General features: G+C 40.4%; 1 protein-coding gene across 3 annotated transcripts in view; it reads right to left on the bottom strand.

Moving 5' to 3' along the window:
• Positions 1-24466, bottom strand: part of TPK1 (thiamin pyrophosphokinase 1) — a 243838-nt gene that overhangs the window by 172668 nt on the left and 46704 nt on the right. For all 3 annotated transcript variants that reach the window (XM_071221711.1, XM_053926551.1, XM_053926552.1), the window contains one exon: positions 18989-19060. In XM_071221711.1, the coding sequence (XP_071077812.1) occupies positions 18989-19060 (72 nt within the window). The remainder of the gene's footprint in view (positions 1-18988; positions 19061-24466) is intronic.

The following is a 24466-nucleotide window of genomic DNA, read 5'->3' on the forward strand; positions in this document are numbered from 1 at the left end:
CCACATTAACAAAACGAAGGATAAAAATCAGATGATCGTCTCAACAGATGCAGAGAAACATTTGACAATATTTAAAACCCTCAACAGAGTGGGTATAGTTGGAACATACTTCAATTTAATATAAAGGCCACATATGACAAGCCCAGAGCCAACATCATAAGCAATGATAAAAAAGCTAAAAAGTTTTTCCTCTAAGATCAGCAACAAGACCAGGATGTCCACTACTGTTACAACCAATAACAAATTCAGTCCGGTTTCAGAATGGAAAACGATTACACAAAAGCCTGATGTCCTTCCTTTTCTTCTTCTTCTTTTTTTTTTACTTTGCCTACAAACTTAAATTGCATTTTCAATCTTGGTAAAAAATATTGGACTTGGTAAGGTGTGTCGCTTTTTGTTTTTAATTGGTTTTCTTTGGCTTTAATTCTTAAGAAAGAACAAGTGGAATACTGAATGCAGTTAAGGAAATAATCTAGTTGTAGTCCTCAAACAGAACAAGGAGGTAAGCCTCGGGGAAAAAGGGGTTCCTGGGCCTAGATACAGAGCACGCATGGAACTCCCAAGGCCCTGGAAAGGTGGAAACTATGCATTGTTCTTAATAACGACAATTCTAATAAGTGCCATTTATCAAGTAGTTACAACCTTTCAGGTTTAGATATAATCTCAGTTTATCTTCACAACAATCCAGCAAGGTAGCTTGTACAGCCTCTACTTATACAATGAGAAAACACAGGTTCCCCACGCAGACAATGGGGAGGCACACACACATGCACTCGCACACGCATGCACTTGCACGCACATGTACACACACATGCACGCACACATGCACACACACATGCACACAAGCACACCCTCACCCCCTGAGATTTGCAGTGGGGATGTTATGCTGCTCCCTCAAGGTCTGATAGGTTTTGTTATGAAAATTCATGGCCACTTAACTCCTTTTTGAACTTCAGTTGGCTTTTTAAATAATTACATAAAGATGCTCCTCACCTTACGATGAAGTTATATCTAGATAAAGCCACTGTAAATTTAAACTATCCTAACTCGAAAATGCATGTAATATACCTAACCGACTGAATATCACAGGTTGGCTTAGCCGACCTTAAGCGTGCTCAGCACACGATGCCCCAAAGATCCGGCAACGCGGCGCACCGTAGGGTAGCTGTTGTTCACCCGAGGTCGCGCCTGACCCAGAGCTGGGCTCGCTGCCACTGCCCAGGAAAAGATCAAACTTCAAAATCTGAAGTGCGGCTTATACTAAATGTCTATCACTTCTGCACCATTCTGAAGGCACAAAGTGGTAAGCATTGTTAAGATAGGGCCTGTCTGTATTTCTTGCAGTCATAAACAAAAAAATTTATACCGAGCTACCCACCAACATTGTGTCTAGAAATCCCACTTTGATTAGGGCAACGATGACTAAATATTGGTTCAAACCTCACATAATTGAAAATACAAAATAAGTTATATTAAGTTTACAGAACAAGTCATTTGGAGCATCTACCTTTCTCCTTTTCATTCTATCTGCTCACACAGGCAACATAAGGAAACTTTTCCATTTGTTATGGCTAACAAATAGAAAATGGTCAGCATAATGGAATTCTGTGGATTCTTTTGGACAAATTCCATTTCCCATGGATATACATTAAAACTTCCACACTTCTCTAAAAACTGACCCTCCTCCTTAAATAGTCACGTTGCCTACAGTGGTATTAGTTCATGAAGTAGAGAAAATGAAACAACTATGGATTTGTTCCATTCAAACTAGTTAAAATACATCATTCCACCATTTTGAAATTCCTTTACAATCAAAAGGGAGTTCTCAAGTCACCTGCCGTAAATAGAGGGAACAGATCTCAGCAATAGCAAAGGAAGGATTAGCACAAACCCGCTATCACACCCATGGTGACCACGTGGAGGGGCCTGGAGGTGGCAGCGGGGAGGCCCGGCAGCCACACAAGTGCCACCGAAGGAACTCTGCCCACCCCTATCTGCTTCCTGTACTGGGGACCCCCAGATTTCTCATATATGATTTTACTTCAGTAAAAGGATTTTGTAGGAAAAACACTGTTAAAAGTTATTGAGTACACACAAATATCATCCTATATATTTGCATTTTAACCTGCAAAGTACATGGGTGAAAAGAAGCTGGACAGAGCTCCAACCCACAAACAAAGTAGGGTCTGGATTAGACTGGAGATATTTCTACTTTGGCTCCAGCACTTCATTAAAAAGCATTAAACACAGCCTGTGTGCAGCATCAGTCAGTGTCTCTCAACTCTTGTCAAATTGTTAGTCACAGGGAAATGGAAAGATAAAATAAACAGCCCTTCCCCATTGTATTCATCAAGCTTGAGTAATAAAACGTCATTATTGAATCATCATTATTCTGAACCAGACGTGCCATATCCGTAAAACGCAGCATGGAAACGGGAGAACCACACATTTTTCCCCGAACTTGTTAAGAATGACCATTAAACTCCACTTTACTCTGACAATTGTGATTTAAATGGCAACTAAAACCCATGAAAATAAATGGTCTGTTCTGCCTCTTCTTTCTCTCCTTGTTTTCTTTATTTATGGGAGTTGTAACTCTGCAACCAATAAAGAGTGGTGGTGATATTGTGGAGAGGCAGCAAAGTCAACTTTAACTAATAAAGGCAGGTCTTATCGGAGCACAGCAAGCCTTAGGTTACAGGGAAAATAACACATAAATCCACCGCAAGGCTGCAGATATGAATCTGTGTGCGCTGACTACTGAACACACCTAATGTATAGTTTTAAATAGATGACTGAATGAGCGAGTCAATACGTGTAAATTCATTTAAGTGTCATTAACCAGATGTCCAAATCGCTGTGTTTAATGTTACTGTCTATTTAGGAGAACATACACCAGTAAGTAGAGAGGCAAGGCTGGTCACCCTGATTTTAAAACTAAGCACAAAATCAAAACAAATTTAGTCTAAAAAATAGCACACAGAAAAGTTAAACTTAAATGATTGTTTCTGCATATGTTATACTATAAATATGTTCCAAAATCATTTTCTAGCACGTATGGATCACTCATTTCCTTAGAAAATCATTTTCTCTGAACAAATATTTTCTTTCTAACATTTTACCCAAAAATGAGTTCTATTTAAAAGGAATTTTATGATGTGGCTGAACATTATACAAAACCTCAAAAATTATGGGAAAAAAATGGAGGATTGTGCCTAAATAAGAAAATAGTCTTTTCATTTATTATTTCCTATGGGAATTATTTCCTATGGGAACAAACAGCGTCACTTTTCAAATTAGGAACTCTTCTTCCCACACAAAAATCAATCATATTTCTGAAAAATGACAATGACCATGTGAAAACCAAAATTTAGAATACAGTGTCACTACAATCACCTCCAAGAAATCAAAATACCGAGGTACAAACCCCACTATACATGCGAGGAGTCGGTATGGCGAAAATGAAGACCCAGTGAACCCAAAATGCTGGGGTGGGGCCCTCCACGCGGCTCTGGTTGATGCTCAAGTTGAAAAGCCACGGGCCCAAACAACATGAGTACACTCCGGAGCGAGGACCAGGTGTCCGACTAATCTTGGTATAAATTAAAGCTTAAGAAGAGCGCACGTCCTAATCAAGGCAAATATGAAGAGTTATTAGGATAATAAGGATTGGAAGATACAAAATTATACCCTAACATCTATTATTTTTTTCTAACAGCTTACTGAGATGTAAGTCCCATACCATACAACTAACACATTTAAAGAACTCAATGGTTTTAGAAACTTCTGAGTTGTACAGCCGTCATCACAGTCAACTTCAGAACGTTTTCATCGCTCGAAGAAGAAACTCCATACCTTTCTGCAGCTCTCCCACAACCACCCACTCCTCAGCCCTGAGCGTCGAGGAATACGTTTTTCAGTTTCCGGACATCTACCAGTTATGGACTTTGCGTATGAATGAAACCATATAATACAGGGTTTTTGCGTCTGGGTTCTTTCATGTAGCTTGATGTTGTTCAGGTCCTTCTGTATGCTGTGGCCAGGCGGTTTTCCCTTTTGTGGACATACCACATTTGCTTATCCACTCAACTGTTATGGCCACTAGGGCTGTTTCCACCCTTGGGCTGCCCCAGATGATGGTGCTCTGAACACAGGCTCACAGGTTTTGCGTGGACATGTTTTTCTTTCTCTTGGGAATACACCTATGAGAAGAACTGTTGTGTCAACTCGGTATTTAATGAGCTGACAGAGCCCCTTCTGAAGTGACTTCACCATTTCACACTCCGACCAGCAGTGTATGAGAGGTCTGATCTCTCCACGGCCTTACCGACCAGGTCCGACTGTGTACCAGCCTCCTTGGTGGATGGAAGTGGAATCTCATTGTGCTTTGATCTGAACTTCCCTGGTGACTAATACAGAGCCATCTGTGTTTTTGTGTGCATGTGGGCTGTTTGTGTATCTTCCCGGGAAATTGTCTATTCAGATCCTTTGCACCACTTTTAATTGGGTCACTTATCTTCTTATTGATTTCTAAGAGTTCTTTATAGCTCTATACACAAGTCTCTTATCAGATATACGATTGGCAAATATTTCCTCCCATCCTGTGGGTTGTCTTTTCACTTCCTTGGTAGGCTTCTTTAAAGCAAACGGTGATGATTTTTGTTAAACATGTCCTGAAAAAATATCAGCTCTGAATTCACTGTTCAATGCCAAGTGTAATGAAAACACTGGGCATTAACATGAAAAACTTAAGACTTCCACTGTGGAAGTTTTACTAGGTTAGGAAAGATACGGCACAAACCGTAGACACACAACACTGCCGCCACCTGCCAGCAACACGTCTCAGCCGTCGGAATGGCATTTGGAGCGAGTGGGTCCAACGTGGCAGCTCTGCTGTCCCCCGGAAGGCTGACTCACCGCTTCCACCGCATGAAAGGTAATCCAAACGCAGACATATGCAGAATACATACGTCATGGCCTTCTACTTTTAAATTCTTTAAAATAGTGTACACTCTATAAGGGTAATTTTTCTTGGCAGATGCCCCGTGTTATGAGGGACCAAAAAAGGCAACATAATGATGTTTTGAGCAGGGAGTGGTTTTGAATGTCTTAGAGGTTTAGAAAAAGAGTGGGAACTTAGTAGGTTTATGTGCCTACAGAAAAGGGGGGGTCAGGGGAAGTAGCTAGCGGACATTAGACTAGTTTTCCTCAAATGGGCAATGTGGGACAAGAAATGACAGTAAACAAGTTGGCATGGATGGAGAAGTACACTGGCAGTCAGGAAGAAAAGCAGACAGACAGAGGGACAAGCAGCAGATTCTCTTCGACACAGTCTCTCATGGTCCACCAGGTGCAGGGCGCTATCCAAAATGCTGACAGAAGAGACAGAGGCCAAAGACCTCGGTCTCAATAAGATCAGAGTCTCCTTGTGAGGACAATACACCTAAGAGTAAGGACGGTAAAGAAATGCTGAATCTAAAAGCCTAAGGGACCAGAACTGGATCCTGTAGGAGACGGTGACACCTTCCAGGTTTCTGAACAGGGGGAGTAAGAACTATATAGATGACTCTACAGGTGGGACACAGGAGAGATAGAAAGAGAAAATCACCAGAGGTAGGCAGGTTATCCTTGGAACGACAGCTGACTAGGACAGGATCGTACCCAGAAGAGATTAGTTGGGGTAGGAAAAAAGAATGGATGAGAATCAGTAAAGAAAAACTGACAGTAGGGGACAAATATCTATAGGATTGAGAAGAAGAAGAAGAACAGGGAGGGGGAGGGAGAGGAGGAGAAAGAGAAGGAGAAGGAGAAAGAGAAGGAGAAGAAGGAGGAGGAGAAGGAGGAGGAGAAGGAGAAGAGGACGGGTGGGGGCAGGTTAAGGATGGTTTCAAAGAACAAGCCTCAGTGAATAACAATAAAGACCACAGAAATTTTTATTTTTAGGAGAAAGGTGAGCTAGTTTCAAATTTGCTGAGTAGGAGACATATATAGAAAAATCCAGGGGAGAACATATTTCAGGCCAAGAATAATAGAGCTGGCATCAGTTTAGCAATTTGGAAACAAATCTCCACCCAACAGGGAAACTTAACAGCTAAAACAAAGATCTATTAAATATAATCTTCTGTGAAAAACTTCCACATTGTTTCATTAAAATGACCTGTTGCCATTCTCTGAGCACAGTAAAACAAAACTGGGAAGTAAGTGGAAGGGGAGGTAAAGAGCCAGTTAAGAAGCACTGCTTTACACACTTATTGACTATAGTAGCAAAGAAGCTGAAAGCAGAATAAAAACTGAATGGTACCAAGTACAGCCTCCATTTCTGACATTAACGTGACCATGTAAAATCTTGACTCTTTCTTGCGATTTTTCTCCTTCCAGTGCTCATGAATATCACTCTCATGAAAAGTTCTCTCACTTTATTTGACACCATATAATTCTTATCAGCAAAGTTCAAAGGAACATTACTGTATTTTTAGACTATAAGACACCCCCCCAAATTTGGGAGGAAAAGAGGGGTGCGTCTTATAGTCTGAATGTAGCTTACCTGGCTCACGGGGTTTTTTTTCCCTATTTTCCTCTAAAACCTAGGTGCGTCTTATGGTCCAGTGCATCTTATAGTCCAAAAAATACAGTAATTAGTTCATTCATCCTTATCGAATCTATTCAGGAAAGATCCCATTTCCTTGAGAAAATAAGTAAGAAATAAAATAATTTGTGAAATTGGAAAAACTTCTCTAAATCATCCAGATGTGGAAATTTTGTTTTTGTTGTTTCGGCTTGTTGAAAAGTACTGTATTTGTATTTTCCCTTTACAATGCTGGTTACCTACAGGCTTATTTTCTGATACTCATGCGTAAAAATACATTTTCCAATTCTTTTATTTCCTTAAGTAGCATTAACATAATTATTAGTATATTTAAGAAAAAATTCCAATAGCTACTTTAAAAATTAAAAGTACCTCTCATCTATTATATCATCTAAGATGCCAAAACAGGATCTTAATCATGCCAAATAACAAGGGTAGTAAATAAAAATGGGCAAGGATCAAGCACATTTGATAAAACTAATCAGAAAAACAAAGTTCATAAGTTAATAAAAAAATAAAAGTCCATCTGATTACCAACGTTATAGGAAGATGAAAATAAGTAGTGAACATGGATTAGCTTGCTTTGGAGGAATGTTTCTTCTCACTGTTATTTACGGTACCAAAGTGGGAAATGTGCTATCTGGCAAGGTCAAGTGAAATAAAGATAATGAGAGCATCCGCTTAGTCAGTCAAGGGTAACAGTCTCCCGGACTGATGAACCAGACATCAGTCAATGTCACCCTAAGGCTGTCGCAAATGTTCGAGAGGGAAACAGAGTACTTGCCATTCCGAAAAGGTCAGCGATAAATGTTCTCCTACACACGTGTAAGTTCATTCAACTTTACAATTTTTGATTCCACAGTTGGAAATGACTTGCTGTTTATCTTTGGAACTTTACTTACTTTGCTGACATATTTATTACTGGTTTTCTTAAAATGAGTTCCAGAACTGCGCTGGTAGCGCTCATTAAACTGGAAGAGCAGATTGCCATTAACTATTAATAATTTTTACTTTTACTTGAAACGCTACTCAAATTTATTGAAGTGATACTATCCATGTAACACCATGAATAAATTTCCTTTAATTTGTATTCAAAACTGAATATGAAGCAGGTGAAATTAGGTCAACGTTCAAAAATAGAAGAGAAAGATATCATCAACAATGGTATGATAATATGAAGTTGTCTAAGAAAAACAAAACACTCATTAGTAGACAAAAGTAAATTTTACATTAATACTGAAGCTGAAATGCTAACACAGTTGTTATCTATACCACACTGAAGTAGAACTATTCATTAACAGGTGAGCGTTTCCGGTCCGTCCCAACCAATATTTAACAAGTATTAAAATCTTCATATAAAATAATTAGTCAGCGTTCCTGACATAGTAAGAATCATATGGTATACATAACTGAAACCCACTTAAATGGCAAAAGGTCTCCAAGTACTAAGGTCACTACTCAAAATGTGACATTTCATTAGTACAGAGATGGAACAAAATACTAGAGAATGGATGAAATCGCCACCAGGTTATTTTCATACTAACTGAGAGTTTGAAAATCATGATTTATAACTTTTAAAGTAAGGTTACCAGAGAAATATTCTAGTTTGCCGAAACATACATGTAATCAAAACTCGTAATGACTAAATTTCTTTGGTAAGGAATACGGGTATTCCACAGCTCAATCTTCCTTCCAGACACTTAAGTACCAGTTCTGCTTAATAAAGAAAAAATATAAACATTCACACCACAGCCTCAAAGTTTTTAAAACTGAATGAACGACACAGAAAGACAGCCTCCAGTTACTGTGAGAGGCCTTAGGGTTCCAGTTAACGACGCGAGTTCGCTGGTGCATGAGTACAGAACAGTAACAGGTGTCCAGATGTGGACCAGCACACACTGCTCCTGTCCACACGTCCACAGACACATTCGGTCCATGCAGAAAGGTCCTTAAAATCTGGTCCAATCAAAAGCATCTCTGAGCGTATTTGGTCCACACCAATTGGTCCTTTCGAAAACGTCCACTCTTAGAAAAGATCCCTGGGTTCACTGAGCCTATATCGCTGAACGTTCTCAGCTACACTTTCGGTTTACGGGATTAGTACACGAAAGTACTACGATGTTTTACTGGCCCAAACACTGTAAGGGCTGTGATCGCCAACCGTACCCCTGCTCCCCTCGGCAGCCTAGCCGATAATGGCACACACCGAGGACCAAATGTCAAAGACCTTTTTGGCGTGGGCCAGGTGTCTCCATGGACAGTGGACCCAGTGTCCTGCAAGGCAGACATGAAATAAAAACTTCTTCTACAAGTAGACCCTCCCAGTCATTTCTACACCATATTTAACTCAACACGTGTAGAGGAATCCATACACAGCCTTTAATGCTGTTAAGTATGAAAAGATTACTATTTAAAAAACAAAAACTTGCAAATTCCTTTTGATTTATTTTTCTCCTCTGGAGGAAAGAAGTGTTACTTCTTCAAAGCCCAGAAAGCAGAAGGATTTTTGTTTTTATACTCTGAGAAGGTAAACAAGTCACCTCTCCAAGAAAACATTAGGAAGTTATTAAAGGATGCTCACAATTCTGTTATTGTTGGGGAAAGATGCTAAAAATACTAGTTTTAGACTAATTTACAGCATTAGTTTTTTGTTTTTTGTTTTGCGTTGTTATGTAAGGCAAGATATAAAAAGGCACAAATGGAGTGAGAGTTGTTTTGGGGTTCTCTGCTAAAAATGCCCCATAAAAACTGCAAACAGCGTTCCATTGGAAACATTATAACTGTGCTGGGTGGGGCCACCTACAACGGCAAACCCACTTTTGCCCGCCCTTTATTCCTCCCTCATTTCCAGCAACAAGAGATGGTATTTTGGAATATGGTACTCAGAGGCCCACTGAATGTTATGATTGCAAGCTCATTTTCTCAAGGACATCTTTGGCTTAGTAAACAATTGAGATTCATGAAATTAAAACCAAGGAAAATAAAACTGATAGTTCTGTCTACATAATTAAAGCAAAGGAGAATCTGGTGAATTTAAGCATACGGACATGGATAAGCCATACAGATAAGAGAGAGCAATTAAATCAATCTACTGGGTTAAATACTCAGTTGTTTAAGTTGGCATGTTTACATTTGTCAAGTTTCCTAAATTTGCTTTCTATGTGCATTCATACCCGTTCTCCTACAAGCCAGTTTATATTTGTCATTTTTCCTCCCTCCAAGATGACAAGCCCCGCCCACTACCAGCCAGTGCAAAGGTGATGCCCCTTTGTTGCACCTGCCGTGTTCTATGTGCTAGTGAACACGAAGATCACATGATGCTGTGAATCAGGGTGAACTGCCAGTGACAGCCCAGGAGAGGGGCCAGAATCATGGGCTGTGTCCTCCCACGCGGCCACTGCACTGCAAACAGGCGCATCCTGCTCAGGAGTAGGGAAGAATTCCACCGAAGGGGGGTCTTCATGTCAAACGACCGACACAAGACCCAGACTGAAGTTTACAGCGGTCACAAAGCACTTCGATGAATCTTCCTAACTGGAGCTTCATGAGAAAAGCAAATTCTTCTCATCTTTATAAAGGGCAGTAGATCAATGCCCAAAGTAATCACAGATAATTGAGTTATCTAAATCTGGGCTTTAATCTGTTGGTCTATACTTCTTTTCAGTATCTGTTTAAAGTACCCAAAATTGATTTCCCAAACTCTGATTATATGCATCAAATAAATATTAACATATGGATTATTTCCTGCAGTTGGTGAAATGTCTTCTGTAAGCAAAGGGGGACCAATATCGGTCTCAGGCTACAGCACTGAATCCAAGGGAAGTTCAATGCGTATCAGGAATTGATTGGAGCTACAACATATTAAGGGAAGACCAGGACCGTCTATAATAATACCTGGCACCACACTCACAAATCAAATGGGCCTTTGAGAGCAATGCTGTTCTACCGGGAAGAGAGAGCTGGACAATTCTCAACTTGCCAAGAAGGCTTATCTGTAACAGTATTAGTTTGCTAGGGTGTCCATCGCGAAATACCACGGACCCGGGTGACAAACAGCAGAACTTCATTTTCTCACAGTTGTAGAGCATAGAAGTTGAAGATCAAGGTGTCAGCAGGGCTGGTCTCTCCCAAGGCCTCTCCCGTTGGCTTACAGACAGCTGCCTGCCCACTGCTTCCTCGCGCGGCATTTCCTCAGGGAGTGCCAGCCCTGGCGTCTGTTCTTGTAAGTGGATCACAGGGTGGGACCCACCCTATGACCTCATTTACCTAAATTACCCCTCCAAAGGTGCCCTCTCCCAATGCTGTCACTTGGGGCTTATGGCTTCAACATGTGATTTGGGGTGAAAGCGATTCAGTCCCCAGTAACGACAGACTTTCATCTGCAGGGAAGATCGTGGTGCATGTGTGCGTGGGGCTGTGTGCATCGGACACCAGATCGCGGGCACTTCCCAACCAGGACGTGCGTCTTTCTCACGGGCATCCCAGTCCTTATGGCTGCTTGACACAGGCAGTGCTAAAAAAGTGTAGATCAAACAACAAAATAATGCCATTTTTTTGCCTCTCAGTAAACACACTAGGACAGGTAATGCTGTGAAACTCGGTACTGAAAAATGACCTTTCTCTTACAGAATACAGCATGCAACAGCTTGCAGAAAGTGCCACGGAGTTAGGAAGCACAGCGGAAGGTTTACAAAGCCCTCCAAAGCCAAAGTACTTGAAATGTTGGTGCAAGTCCCCGAATGCTCTATGATCCCATGGTTATTAAAACACAACACAACACAACACAAAAGCAGAGGAGTGAATGCTGGGAAAGAGTAACACAGAGGGCCAGGCTCTCGGGCAGTATTTGTATGGCAGTGGCCAGAATGACACCAGGTCCGCTTTACCAGAAATGGACCCACACCTTGGGGGTGGGAGAAGCAAGTGTCTCTGGCCTCATATCAAACAATATGTATGTTGTTCTGTGCTGCTAATATGTTAAAATGTCTTAACTATTTAAACAATCTTTTTATAGCCCCTAAATATTTCTGTATGACTGGAGTAGATCTTCCAGCCTTATTTACAGGGGCTACGGCTTCTATGCAACTGGTTTTGCTTAATGGACATGAACCAAGCATGCAAATTGCTCCTCAGATCTTTGGCTCAATGTTCACTCAAATCTGCTCACAGCGTAAGTTCTGTGAAACACTAAGCACAGGAAATGACCGAGTAGCATCGATTTCGTAGTTCAATAAACTGTGATAAGCCTAACAATTACAGGATTCTTAAGTGTAATGACTAAGCTACTCACAACTAGAACAGATCCCTCCAAGGTCCCAGATCACCGTAACTAAAATACTAATACCCTAAAATCTACAATTTTCCAAGTGGAGGTATCTGTTGGGTCTTTGCTGGGATGCATTTAAATGACAAAAATGTACATGATATTCTACCTACCCAGGTAATTATAACCAGCAAATTTTTAAAAGCTAAACTCATGGTACCTAGATGGCAGAGGCCTTTTTAGAAGGTCTCACTGTTTCACTTCCATGGAGACGCTGCGCTTAGAGGTACCATACTGAATGTGTCCTATTGAATATGGTTCTTTAAAAATAGGTCTTTCTTTCCCCTACTGCTCCTCTCCTACTAGCTTAAACAACTGTTTTACCTATGATTCCCCGACACTACCCCATTCAGTTTGTTCCAAACATCACCAGGAAACTCTAGACATAGAAAGAATGTGGAGACATTTTCTCCCAGCCAAATGTCTGTCTCCCAGTGAGGTGGTACAGACGGTCCACACTCTCACTATCTTTCAGCTCAAACTAGAAAACTAAAAGCTCAGAGAGGCTCAGCTCCTCCAAAGACTAGTACCACAGAAAATGAAATCTGTTACTGTACACCACCAGTAACCAGCGGGAATCATCTTTAACTCACCTGCATTCATCAGCTAGCACAGCCTCCTAAGCAAACATTCAGACGTAGCCTTGAAACAACGTATTACAAGGGAGAAGCCACTACGCAATGTGGGACAAAAATTTAACACACACAGGAACACAAATACTTATCTAACACCTAAGAGTATATGCAGCCGAAACTTTAAAGCAGGACCAAGGTAAAAACTCATGTTTCCAGACTCTTAAGAGAATGATACACTCACTACACACCGTGGGGGAAAACAAAGGGGAATGGTGCCTCGTCCCTCTGACGGCCTCTCCACAGCCTGCTCTTTCAGAAGTCCAGACCAACGGGTGAGCTGCACCTGAGTGCTGCAGTGCAGACAAAGCAGTTGGACTTTCCTTCTCCGTGGTGAGCACCTGGGAAGAGCAGCTGCACTCGACTAGGCCCGTGTCTCAGGGAAGGCCATCCACACCCCAAGCACTCTGCCCGGACAATGATGCTGCTCCTTCCAAGAGCTAGACGCCATCGGCCGTAAGAAGAGAAATGCAGGGTGTTAACTTTGCCTCAGCATGGTTGACCCGACAGTGATGTTTTCCTTCTGTGTCCCAGGTTTATGTGGTAGTCGCCAGCTGGTTAGTGCACAGAGGGCATCCTTTGTTTTGTGCCGCTGGACCTTCAGGCTCTTCCCCTGCAGATACCGCACCACCGAGGCCCAGCCCTTTAGCGAGGTCGACTGCTGGTGACGTGAGTCCTGCTCTGCTATTTAGCCACCCCTCAGACTCACTTCACTGAGGCTTACCATTAGGCAAAAAGTGTGGGTAAGTTAAGCACGGAGCGAACGCCAGTGTGGGAATGAGGCCGTACTGGCTGGGAAGCCCCTTCTGGTCACATTAAAGGCGGACAGACCACTTAGGACACAGACCTCCATGGCATAAAGCCAGTCAGTTGGCATGTCTGTGCCGAGTGCCATAAAGCGCGGTCCCAGCGGCCAGCAATCACCATTTTAAGGGCATCTTCCTATTTAGTAGCAGCATTTCTTCCATTACCATAACTGATGGTTCAAAGTCATTTCAAGGGAAATAATGAAAAAATACAGCATAAAGTGAACAATAAAGGGAATATCATTAACGGGGACTGAAACTTTCTCATTGTAAACTGTAATGTTTTAAATGTTTACAATGCACACACATTTCTGTAATTAAAGATGGAAGTCTAGGGAAAAACTGAAGCATTCCCCAAGCATTTTTATATTCTCCAAAGTAAGGTTAAGCTCCAGTTCTCACAAGAATTATTTTAAAGGAGTTTTTACAAAGATTACAATGAAAATGTGATAAATCTCTTTAGACACTAGGGTTAGAAGATAAGGATGTGGTTAAGCTGAATAATGTTATATCCTTCATATAATAAAAGATGCACCTTATCATGATACCTTCACAAACACGGGTTATATTTAATGGCACATCTGCTAGCACTTCAACTGTCAAAGGCACATAACCACAGAGTCAAAAATAGAATAAATTCCTGCACATGAGCTATGAGGAAAGAAGGTTACATTAATAAAAATATCTGTTCTTATCGGCTCTAACGGGAAATACCAAATAAGCATCTGGGAGTCATAGAGCGCAGGGGAAAAGAATGAATGATGGAGCTCAAGTGAGCAGAAATGGGAAAGGAACCCAACCTGGTCTGAGAACCAGAGGCATACCTGGGGGAGAGGGGGGAGGAAGAGAGGGGGAGAGGTGAGAGGGGAGAGAGAAAGAATGAGAGAGAGAGAGAGAGAGAATGAGAACTAATGAGAATTTCCTGCTGATTCACATCAGGCCAAGAGGATTTCCAGGATCCAGAAAGCATCAAACAACAGACACTGACCTTCAGCAACTGCCAGATGACCTACAGTAACGACCCCCCGGGCTATTCTCCTAGGAACTAAAAGGAAAACACCTTCACCTAAGCATTTTTGTATCCATTCTCAGGAAGCTTATCCTCAAAGAGGCATGGGTGACCGGGATCGGTAATAGGAGCGCAACAGGAACACTAGGGAGACACTGTCTCTACCGGGGCAAGGCGAGGAAGCTGCCTTCACAAGAGGCAGCATTTGAGCTGGACGTCAAAGGAGGAGTGGACGTCTGCAAGATGAATAAACATCTTTTTTTGGCAAAAAAAAAAATAAGAAGGCAGTGCTGTATCAGCCATTAAGTACATAGGAAGGGGCAGCAGTGGGATATGAGGCCAAAGAAACCTTTGCATTAGAAACACACTCTTAAAACACACACACACATACACACACACACAGCCCTTCCAGAGTCAGCTTTAGGAATAGCCCTGAGGTGATTTCTAAATTATAAGGTATTATCAAAACATGTTTCCCTTGGAATTCCTCTGACGGGGATGATGTACACAAATAGATTTAATAGGATTAAAATATCAATTGATACCCAGCAGTTTAAAGTTTGTGTGTATATATACATATGTGTATATAGATATAGATGTATCTATACCTATACATTATAAATATATGTAATGTATATGTATATAGCTATACATATACATTATATATAAATATGTATAGATACATATATGTGTACACACACACATAAAAATGACAGGTATCTGATTTATTTTAATGTGAAGAAACATCCTGGATGCCAAAAGTGAGATAAAGAGGGCCACGGAATTAAGAAATGGGAATAAAAAAGGAAATTAAAAAAAAAACTTTCCTTAATATAAAGTTGCTAACTTTGATTGAGCTTAACATCAAAAAGTCAGTTTAAGAAAAGGCTTACAGGGTCCTGCGTGTCTAATTGCCGAAGAAAAGGGTCAGTTCAGCCAAACCACCGCTGAAGCTGCCCCACGGCAGGCGTGGTGGACCTCAACTCCGATGGCGACACTACTCAGTAGCAGGAGTCAGTGTAATTAGCGGAGCCAGTCCCAATTCTATTAACACGTGCTTTACTCGGGTAAGGCGTTTTTGTTTAAAATAAAGAAAGAAAAACATATAGACATGAGCCAAGTAAATTCAATTTATCAAACATTACGATAAATTTAGCTGTTAGGAAGCAGGGATAGAGCACGTTGGTTCCAGGGACCTGGGGTGTGAAAAGCCTCTTGCGCACTCATCGGAAACCAGCGGCACCGCACACCCTGCTCTCCATTCTGGCCACAACGGAGAGCCCACAGGTACCTGCCCCGCTTGTCGCCCGCCTCCTCCCACAGAAGGGCATTGACAGGTATTGGTCAATCACGAACAGAGCAGAAGGGAAGACTAATGATATAAAACCAGAGATCTTGCTAATACTTCCATTCCTGAATTGCCACATGTGTCTCCCTTTCACTTATAAGACCTGCCTGATCAGTCAAATATTTTCTGACTTGAGCCTCATCCTCCCCCCCCCCCCCCGCCAAAAAAACATATGTTGCCCATACCCTGGTGTGATCTTAAGATTTGTTACCAGAGAACTGAAAAAGAAAGAAATCAAGCAAGGAAAAGCAATTCTCTGTCAGAGGAAAAAAGGATCACACTGAAGATAAACACGTGACAGTAACGTAATCTGACAACAGATTCATAATCTAATGAACACGGTCCCCACATTCTGTGGGTCATATGGAGGAGACATGGAAAGGCTGCGAATTCAAGTTAAAAATGAGGATACACTTTTAAGAAGTCCAGCTCCTCCAAACCTGTATATGGTCAATCCACGTCACCTTATCCCAGGGAAATGAATAACTGTTAGGATTAGTATGATTTTTTTTTTGTATTTCAACTTTATGTAGCTAGGTGGTCTCTCCTACTATCTTTGAGGACCCTGGTAAGCCTGAGGACCCCAAGTTGAAAACACCTGACCTACCACAAGAAATAAGCAGAACTGTTCAAACATAACCATCCCTATTTCTTTTCTCATCACACATTTCAGGGTAAGAAATATACTTACTGGAAGGGAATGCCTGATGTTAAAAAAAAGTTAAGAAATCTAAGGGCAATCAATGTCCACTCACAAATGCCAATGATCTCTGTTATAGAAAAGTTGCATACTAACTACTTTTCTACCTGTCTGTCTTTTTATCAGCCTGTCTTTATCTACCAAGTACTTACTTTATTTGTCCATATTAAGTCAAGTATACAGAATTCTGGGACTAGTAGGGATCTATTCCAAGGCTTGTGACCAAGAATATCATTGAGACTTCATGAGGTTTTTAAGGAGAAAATACATTTTAAAACTTTTATACTTTTAATCTCCCTTGAATCCTATTTTTCATCATTTGAACCAAATTTTGTGGCATGTCATTTAAACATCGTAGGAAGAAACCAAAAAAATAAATCTTCAAGTAGTCTTTTCCCTGAAACAAATCCCAGGAAATACCTACTGAACAAAGTCCTTGGCATAGGTCCAAGTCACATTGTCAATGTCATATGAGAGACTTACACTATGTAGAAGCCTTCAAATTTTTCTGTGTTTTGGTTTAACAGCCAGCTTTTACCCTTTGATTTCTGTTCTTCACAGTCGTCACCACCCGCAGAACAGAAGTCACAAAAACGCGCTAATGAGTCCCAGGCCTGGTGGCCTGCAGCCTTTGCTCACTGCTGAAACCCCAAACCACAGTGCTGCCCCGGACTTTTTCCCAGGCCTCTCTTGGAACAAATGGAAAAATGTCTAAATGCCTTTTCTCGGAAGAAGAGAGAAACAAACAAAATCACAGCTTCTGCTATGAGAATCGCAAAAATCCTATTCCCCCTTTCCTTAGTATTTATTTACAGATCTGCTTTTTATAATGATCCATAGATCCCAAAAGCCGAGAATTATCCTAGAGGTGTATACGAAAGAACACTTCAATAACCTAAACAAAAGTTCTTGTGGAAATGAGAATTATCTAACCATTTCGGTACACTTGACACCTTAGAGACCTTTCCTACTCTCCACGTATACACACTGACCACGTGATCAGTGTGCATGCAAAGTAATTGATTAGTGGTATCTGTCAGGCATGGGGACTTTTCCAAATCAAATTCTCTACAGAAAAACTTAGGAAATGAGGAACTTCAATCAGCTCAAAAATGTACATCATTTCACACCTTGTGCAAAATAGGAACCCTCACCTCCCCCAAATACAAGACCTCCTAAGATGTACTTTTTATTATCCAAGGTTTCCAACAGATCCTATCAATGATTATTTTGTCTATTTCTAATGTTTGAAATAAAACACAGTTGTTCACACACTTTCCTAAAAATTTAATAAAACCTAGTATGATAAGTTCAGATAAAAAGAATGTACCTATAGTACTTTGGTATTTATTAGCAATATTAACATAATAAATTCACTCTTTCATTTATTGTAATCAGTAGCAATTATGTACTGGTCACAGACTAGGCACTAGAGATAATGCGACAAAAAAGACCTTACACCCTCACAGCACCCAAATCACCTAGTTACAAGTAAACAAGCAGGAAGTGCACTGACAGATAGGTTAATGGTTAAATAAATTTCCGACTTCAAGGGCGATGCTAGTACAAATACAACGTGAGATTTTAAGTTGGCTAACTTAAAGATGGCTAAATTTAGAATACCAAGAGTTTCCATCACAACTGTATTGGACGTGAAAAATTCATTATACAAAAATCTGTAATGATCTATTCCTTGTGTCCACAGTAAGCTTATTAACAGTATGTTTGCATTCCGGGACACGTAACCCTAATGTTGAGAATACTAAGAAGTCCACAATGATAAGAGAGGATCGAGAATATGCATCAATATATTGAGAATCAAGTTCTTCTACCTATCTATAATTTGGCCTAAAACTCATACTGATAACTTAGCAGAAGTATCCCTTTTGCAGGAAGGGGGGGTGTGGTACTCAAGATTTCGTGCAAGAGCAGAGATTCAAAACAACAAATGATATTTACTATTATTTTCAAGCCTGGAGTTAATGCTATAAAAGTCAAAGAATTAAAAAAAGTTAACAAAGCCAGTTTCTTACACAAACCTCACAAAAGAATTAATTCTGTGAAACTATTCCATTTTTTTTTTCTGGCCTCTCTTCTCCTTACTGCTTACTATCTGAAACTATTCCATTTTTAACTACACTTTTCAGCATCCCTAGAGATTCTAATATACTGGTAACATGTCTTTTTTAATTTTGCAGACCTGGTCACCCTGCAGGTATCTTAGTACTGGAAGCTGAGAACAGTGAGATTTGCGGATGCTTTTTGCTGTCACTGTGCCAAAAATATTTACACTTGAACAAACAGCTGTTGAGAACTCAGGATTAACAGCCACACAGCAGTTCTAAAATACACCTAGTGATGCTGCTTTGTGATTTTGCCCTTGAGGGTCCCATGCTGAGGAAACCACATGTACAGACAAGTTACCAGAGAAGCAATAATGAATTCTGCTGATAATTCAATAATTGAATTACCTCATTATGAAATCCACTGTTTGCCATTACATTTAGGTTTCGGGATATTTAAGAGTCAATCAATCCCAGGTAGAATGAGAAAGGAAAGAAGTATACACACTAATGAAGATTACCTTTGCTCCAAAGATGACGAAAACTTCTGTCCAAAGGCTGATTCAGAATCACAATGCAGAATTTCAAATTTCCTGTGGAGAAAAGCAAGGAAAATACAAAGTAAGCTGAGTGTTTTGGTTTCCCTCATTTGAGTCTGGAATCGTACTCTATCCGTCCAGATTTTCGATCTACACAGAGCTAAATTCCGACCGCAGTTCATCTCTCACACTCTTATTTTCTTCTTCATAACTTAATTTTAAAAGACACCATAGATTAACTGTATCTACTTTAGTCAGTATGTCCATCACATCACTATATTTATTATTAGAAAGTTTATTGTAAAAAAGGACTTTATTATAAAAACAATTTATCATAAAAGCAACTGGGTAAGTTTTGTTTCTTGCCGTTTACGGTGCCCAGTAAAAGTAAAATGGCAGATTTTTACATAAACAAATCTTCACAAAATGGCTGGGTGGTTTTAAAATATTCTTCTACACATATTGAAGATACTACGAATTCTGTCAAAGCATAATCATACAAGAAAATGGCAGAACTGATTATCTGTACCTCCTCTAGGTGGCTCTTAACAACTTCAAATACAATCCAGCCAGTGTTGACAAGAATTTAGTGGAGGGAGAGAGGGAGGGAGGGAGGAAGAAAGGGGGGAAGGAAAGATGAAGGAAAGAAGGATGGTAGGTTGGTTATAAAAATGATGTGAACTTTGGATTTATAACAATTACCACAAATGATAAATCTACCCTTAAGTATACAGGGTAGTGGATCTCAACCTCACTGCCTATCAGTCACAGATTTAAAAAAAAAAAAAAAAAAGACAACCGCAAAACAAATCTGCTTCCCTAGAGACTCCGATCAATGTTCCTGAACTAAGCCTGTGCATTATAATTTTTTAAAAGCATCCTAAGAGCACTAATGGGGAACCAAAGTTGAGAACATGGTAGGGTACCTTAAAAGATTAACTAATGATTGTGCAAAGCTATCATAAATAGCATTATTTTAAAATACTATTCAACTTTATCTTGCCCTTTTAAATAACTGTTTTGTGAAAAAAATATGTGTAGCACACCATAAAAATTATTTGTAATTTTTTATAAATAAGCATACATGGTTTACTTTCTTCTTTAACTGATATGGTATAAATTTTTTTAAAAAAGGATTAAAGACCAGTACTCTAAGTGAAAATACATTTAAATGAAGCACAATTTAAAACAGAAAAAAATTTACTGAAAGGCATTAGCAAGTTATCAAGAGTTTATGATCTGTTTAAAAAAAATAGTGGAACTCAGAAAAAATCAATATTAGCCAAAACACATATCAGTCATTATATATAAAATACCTGTTTTGTTAGAGAACCAAAAACCATTATTATGAATCTCTCATCCCTGAAACTATTTCAATTAAATAATGAAAACTCCAGGGCATGGGGGTTCATTTTCATATTGCACAACTTCTATATATAAGAGGATTTTTTTAAGTGTACACTGGGAAATCAAAACTGTCAAGTCAATTTGTCCTTTGATGAAATAAATTGCATATGGACAAAGCAAAGCTATTAAAAAGCTCTGAACAAATATCCCATACCAAAGTCTATTAAAAATAATCGAATCACCAATAGACTAAGAATTGGTAAGTCATAGAAGAAATTGTTTCTGAGAAAGTAAACACAGACACAGACAGGTATTTCTCTGCAACATCTCTCTTGCCCCCCACCTCATCCCCAGCACCCAGAGTCATGATTTGAAATAGCCCAGTGACACCCCCGGGTTTAGATGGCAAATTAGATGGTCACTCTGCCCTACATCATTTTCAGACCCCATTTCTCTGTTTCAACCCTCAGCAAAACTCACTTCAGTGAAGTTTTCAGCCCCCCACCCCCCACTTCCTGGAAACACCTACGGTCAAGGTCACTGACAGCCTCTGTTCTAGAAGTCAATGGCTCTATCTCGGCTCACACCTTGACCAAAACAACTCAGTAGCCTAACAGAGCAGGTCACCTCTTCCTTCTTGAATCCAGTTCTTCCTTTGACTTCTTGGAAACCCCACTCTGCTGCCGCTCCTCATATCTGACTGGCCACTCCTTCTCAGCCTCCTTTCCTACTTTCCTCTCATCTGAGCAGAAAGCCCTCAATACACAGTTGTCGAATAAAGGTTGAGTATCCCCAGCCTCCATACCAGGAGTGCTCCAGGTCCCTTTCTTGGGCCTTTTCTATATCGACCTGTATGGACTTCCGAATAATGCTCTGTAGACTCATGGCCTCAAATGCCGTCCATAATGATAACACCCATATTCATGTCTCCAACCTGAGGCTTTTGTCCTAAACTCCAGAACTATCTAGGTTTAATTGCTTATTCAACAACTCCACTTGGATACAGAACAGGCATCTCAAACTTAACATGCCCACAACGAAACACCTGACTATCCTTTCTCTATTCAAACCTGCTCCTTCCAGCCAGGGCCATCTGCTGCCAATGCCACCACTGATAACCTATCCACGTGAACTTCTCCATCTCTAGACTTTACCATACAGCCCTCTAATTGGCCTTGCTTCCACATCTGCCTCCCCTAAACTCTGCTCTCCACTCAGAAGCCAAATGGATCTTGTTAAAATACAGTCAGATCAAGGTATTTCTCTGTTCAAAACCCCCCACCGGCTTCCCTTCACAGTAAAAGTCAAAAATTCCCAACAAATCACCTACAAGGTCCTACGTGATACCACTGTCCTCTCCCCCACCACCGTATATTGTACCCACCCCCCACCGTCTCTCTGTGACAGGCACACTGGCTTCCTCATTGTTCAAATACACCAAGAACCACTCCACCATTCATGTTTGTACTATAGAGAGCCACGTACTCAGTGAGTGCCCCACTTTCTCTCTCAGTCTGAACCCACACGTCTCTGCTCAAATGGTGGTTCCCACAGAGCTCCCTTGCCCAAGCGACCTTGAACAGTAACACCTCCACACGATGCCAGTGCTTACTCTTAACCTGATTTGCTTTTTCTAATGACCTTATAACCAGTCTGGTCACTTACCCTTTTTTCTAACGTCTGTCTCTCTGCATGAAGACAGAAGCTGCTGGGTCAAGTACCTACAGCAATGCCGTATACACAGCAGGCAGTCAATAGTATTTGCAGTTCTTCCAAGTCTGACTTTATGTCCTTTCACAATAAATTGATTCCAGCTCTTCTAGTAATCAAGTGACTCCCCCAATTTTTCTGGGGACAAATGGTTCCATACCCAACGCAATTCCTCACTGAAGGAAAACACAATGGCCTTTTCTAGATTACAGAAAATGTCCCAGGAAGGATGCTAGAACAGACAGCAACAAAAATCAACCATCTTGTGTTAAAACAGGTAAGTGGTGTTTTGATCATTATTATTGAAGGAAAATCTAAAGAAAGTGGAGATGGTCCACGGAAGTCCAATTATATAAATAGTTCAGAAATATTTTCCTTGAGAAAAGATTAAGCCTTTTCAAGCTACATTGATGTCTACACTAACTACCTATTTAAGAATAAAGAAATCCAAGTAATATGACATTGAGCCCCAGAAACCCAGGAACAGGTCCAGTTATGGTCATTCAACTGTTCAGGTGCAAAGTGTAAAGAGATTCTGAAAGGTTAAGTCAATTCCCATTTACGAGCATTGCCTCCCATGATGCAATGGTTAATGAGTCTGTCCAAGTTTGGTAGCTCTAACATTATATAAACTATGTCTCTAAAACCAAAATGCCCCAGTAAATTCTCACAGGCATCCACATATGCTAGAAATGCATGTTAGTTCAAAAAAAGAGAACATTTTGTATTTTATAACCAGTAAGCTTCTATTGTGTAGGAAGCAAAGGGCATGGGGGGAAGGTTAAGTCTGACAAAGTTTCAAGTCTTTCTTGACATAAAAAGAGAAGACTATACCAAGAAATATTTTCTTTACCCTCGCAAAGGTTAGCCATATTCTTGCTCCCAATAAACACATTCTCACTAAAACCCAAATGAAGGAAGCCGAGCTCTTCATCTTGGCGCACTGACGCCGCGCAAGCTGCTGACAGAGTTCAAAGCGGCTGTCTGCGGTCAGGGGTGACCCGGGCCACAATAAACTGTGTTTCCTGTCAGTCAAGAAAAATCAATCCCTGCCTAGCACACTGCAGATGTAATGTCACAACCCTAAGGGTTCATCATAAAGGACTAAAACATTATAGTCCATCACATCGGTTTTGACGTGTTGACAGCTAAGGCCCATGATAATATTCACACTCGAAAAGTGGGTTGAAAATGTTTTCCGAAGGCAGAAGGCATCAAGGTTTGGCAAGTGCTTCTAGAACAAACCAGAGGCCTTCCTTTCCGACCTCCTGGAAAAGCACAGCATCCCTTTCACTGCCCAGGAACAGAAGGAGGGCCAGCGGTTCATCCGGCTCCCTTCTTTAATACCTTCTGTAGCCGTCCTGCTGGGGTTTGGCTGGGTACGGGAGAAAGGCTTTAGAGATGAGTGGGTTTCAAAGGTTTGAGGCTTCACACATGACTACTCTGTGACTGAATAATGACAACATGGGTAACTTTTTTTCTTTTTTAATATTCCTTAAACAGGATTTTGATTCAAGAGTCAAACCAGTATTTATAATCAAAATATGTCCAAATTGAGCTAAACGGGGACATAGTCAAAGCACAGACTGATGTTCTCTGAGACCTACAATTTGTAAGAAGACAACAAGTAGCATTTACTTGGATTTTCAGAGTTTACTAAGCATGTTCAACAGCCTTCCTAAAATGACACTGATTACGTAGCGCCCTGCCATGCGATCCAAGGACTTCTGAATAAAATCGAAGTCTTTCTGTTCACTTTTTTTAAAAAGAAGAAAGTACATAGATTTAAATTCAAAATAACTGTGTACTGTGAATTCTGATTGCACACACAATTGCGTATTCCATCACATCAAGAGTCAGTTTTAGGAAATCTCACTCAACTCAGGGGAGGTGAACATTCTTTTCTTATGGACACTGTGGGCTTTAGAGAATTCAAGGGGAACTCCTGCCACCCGTAGGCAGAACTCTGGCACCAGGCTCACCATCCCTGACACATAGCACCTCAGTGGCCCTTACTGAGACTCACGTCTAGGTGAAGTAAATAGAACTACTGCTTCCTGTTCTTTTCCACAGAATCATTAGGTATGCAAAATACTCTGTAAGCAAAGACATCCACAGGTTTTGTTTTTAAGGGAAAAATAATGGAACCAACCCAATAGCATAGGATTATGCTACGTCCCACACATTAGAACAGGTCTATATGATCTAATATGGACCCATCTTCAAGATAAAAATAAGTGGAAAAATCACAACGCAAATGCAGACATATCACAAAGCCATCTGAATACAAATTTAAAAAGAAAATACACACATATATTTTTACAAATACCAAGAATATCTATCGAAGAGGAAAATTTTTTGCTGGAACACAAAAATATAAAGAAGCATTACTTTTTACCTGTT

The sequence above is a fragment of the Desmodus rotundus genome, chromosome 6, assembly GCF_022682495.2.
Source record: "Desmodus rotundus isolate HL8 chromosome 6, HLdesRot8A.1, whole genome shotgun sequence".
Lineage (NCBI taxonomy): Eukaryota > Metazoa > Chordata > Mammalia > Chiroptera > Phyllostomidae > Desmodus > Desmodus rotundus.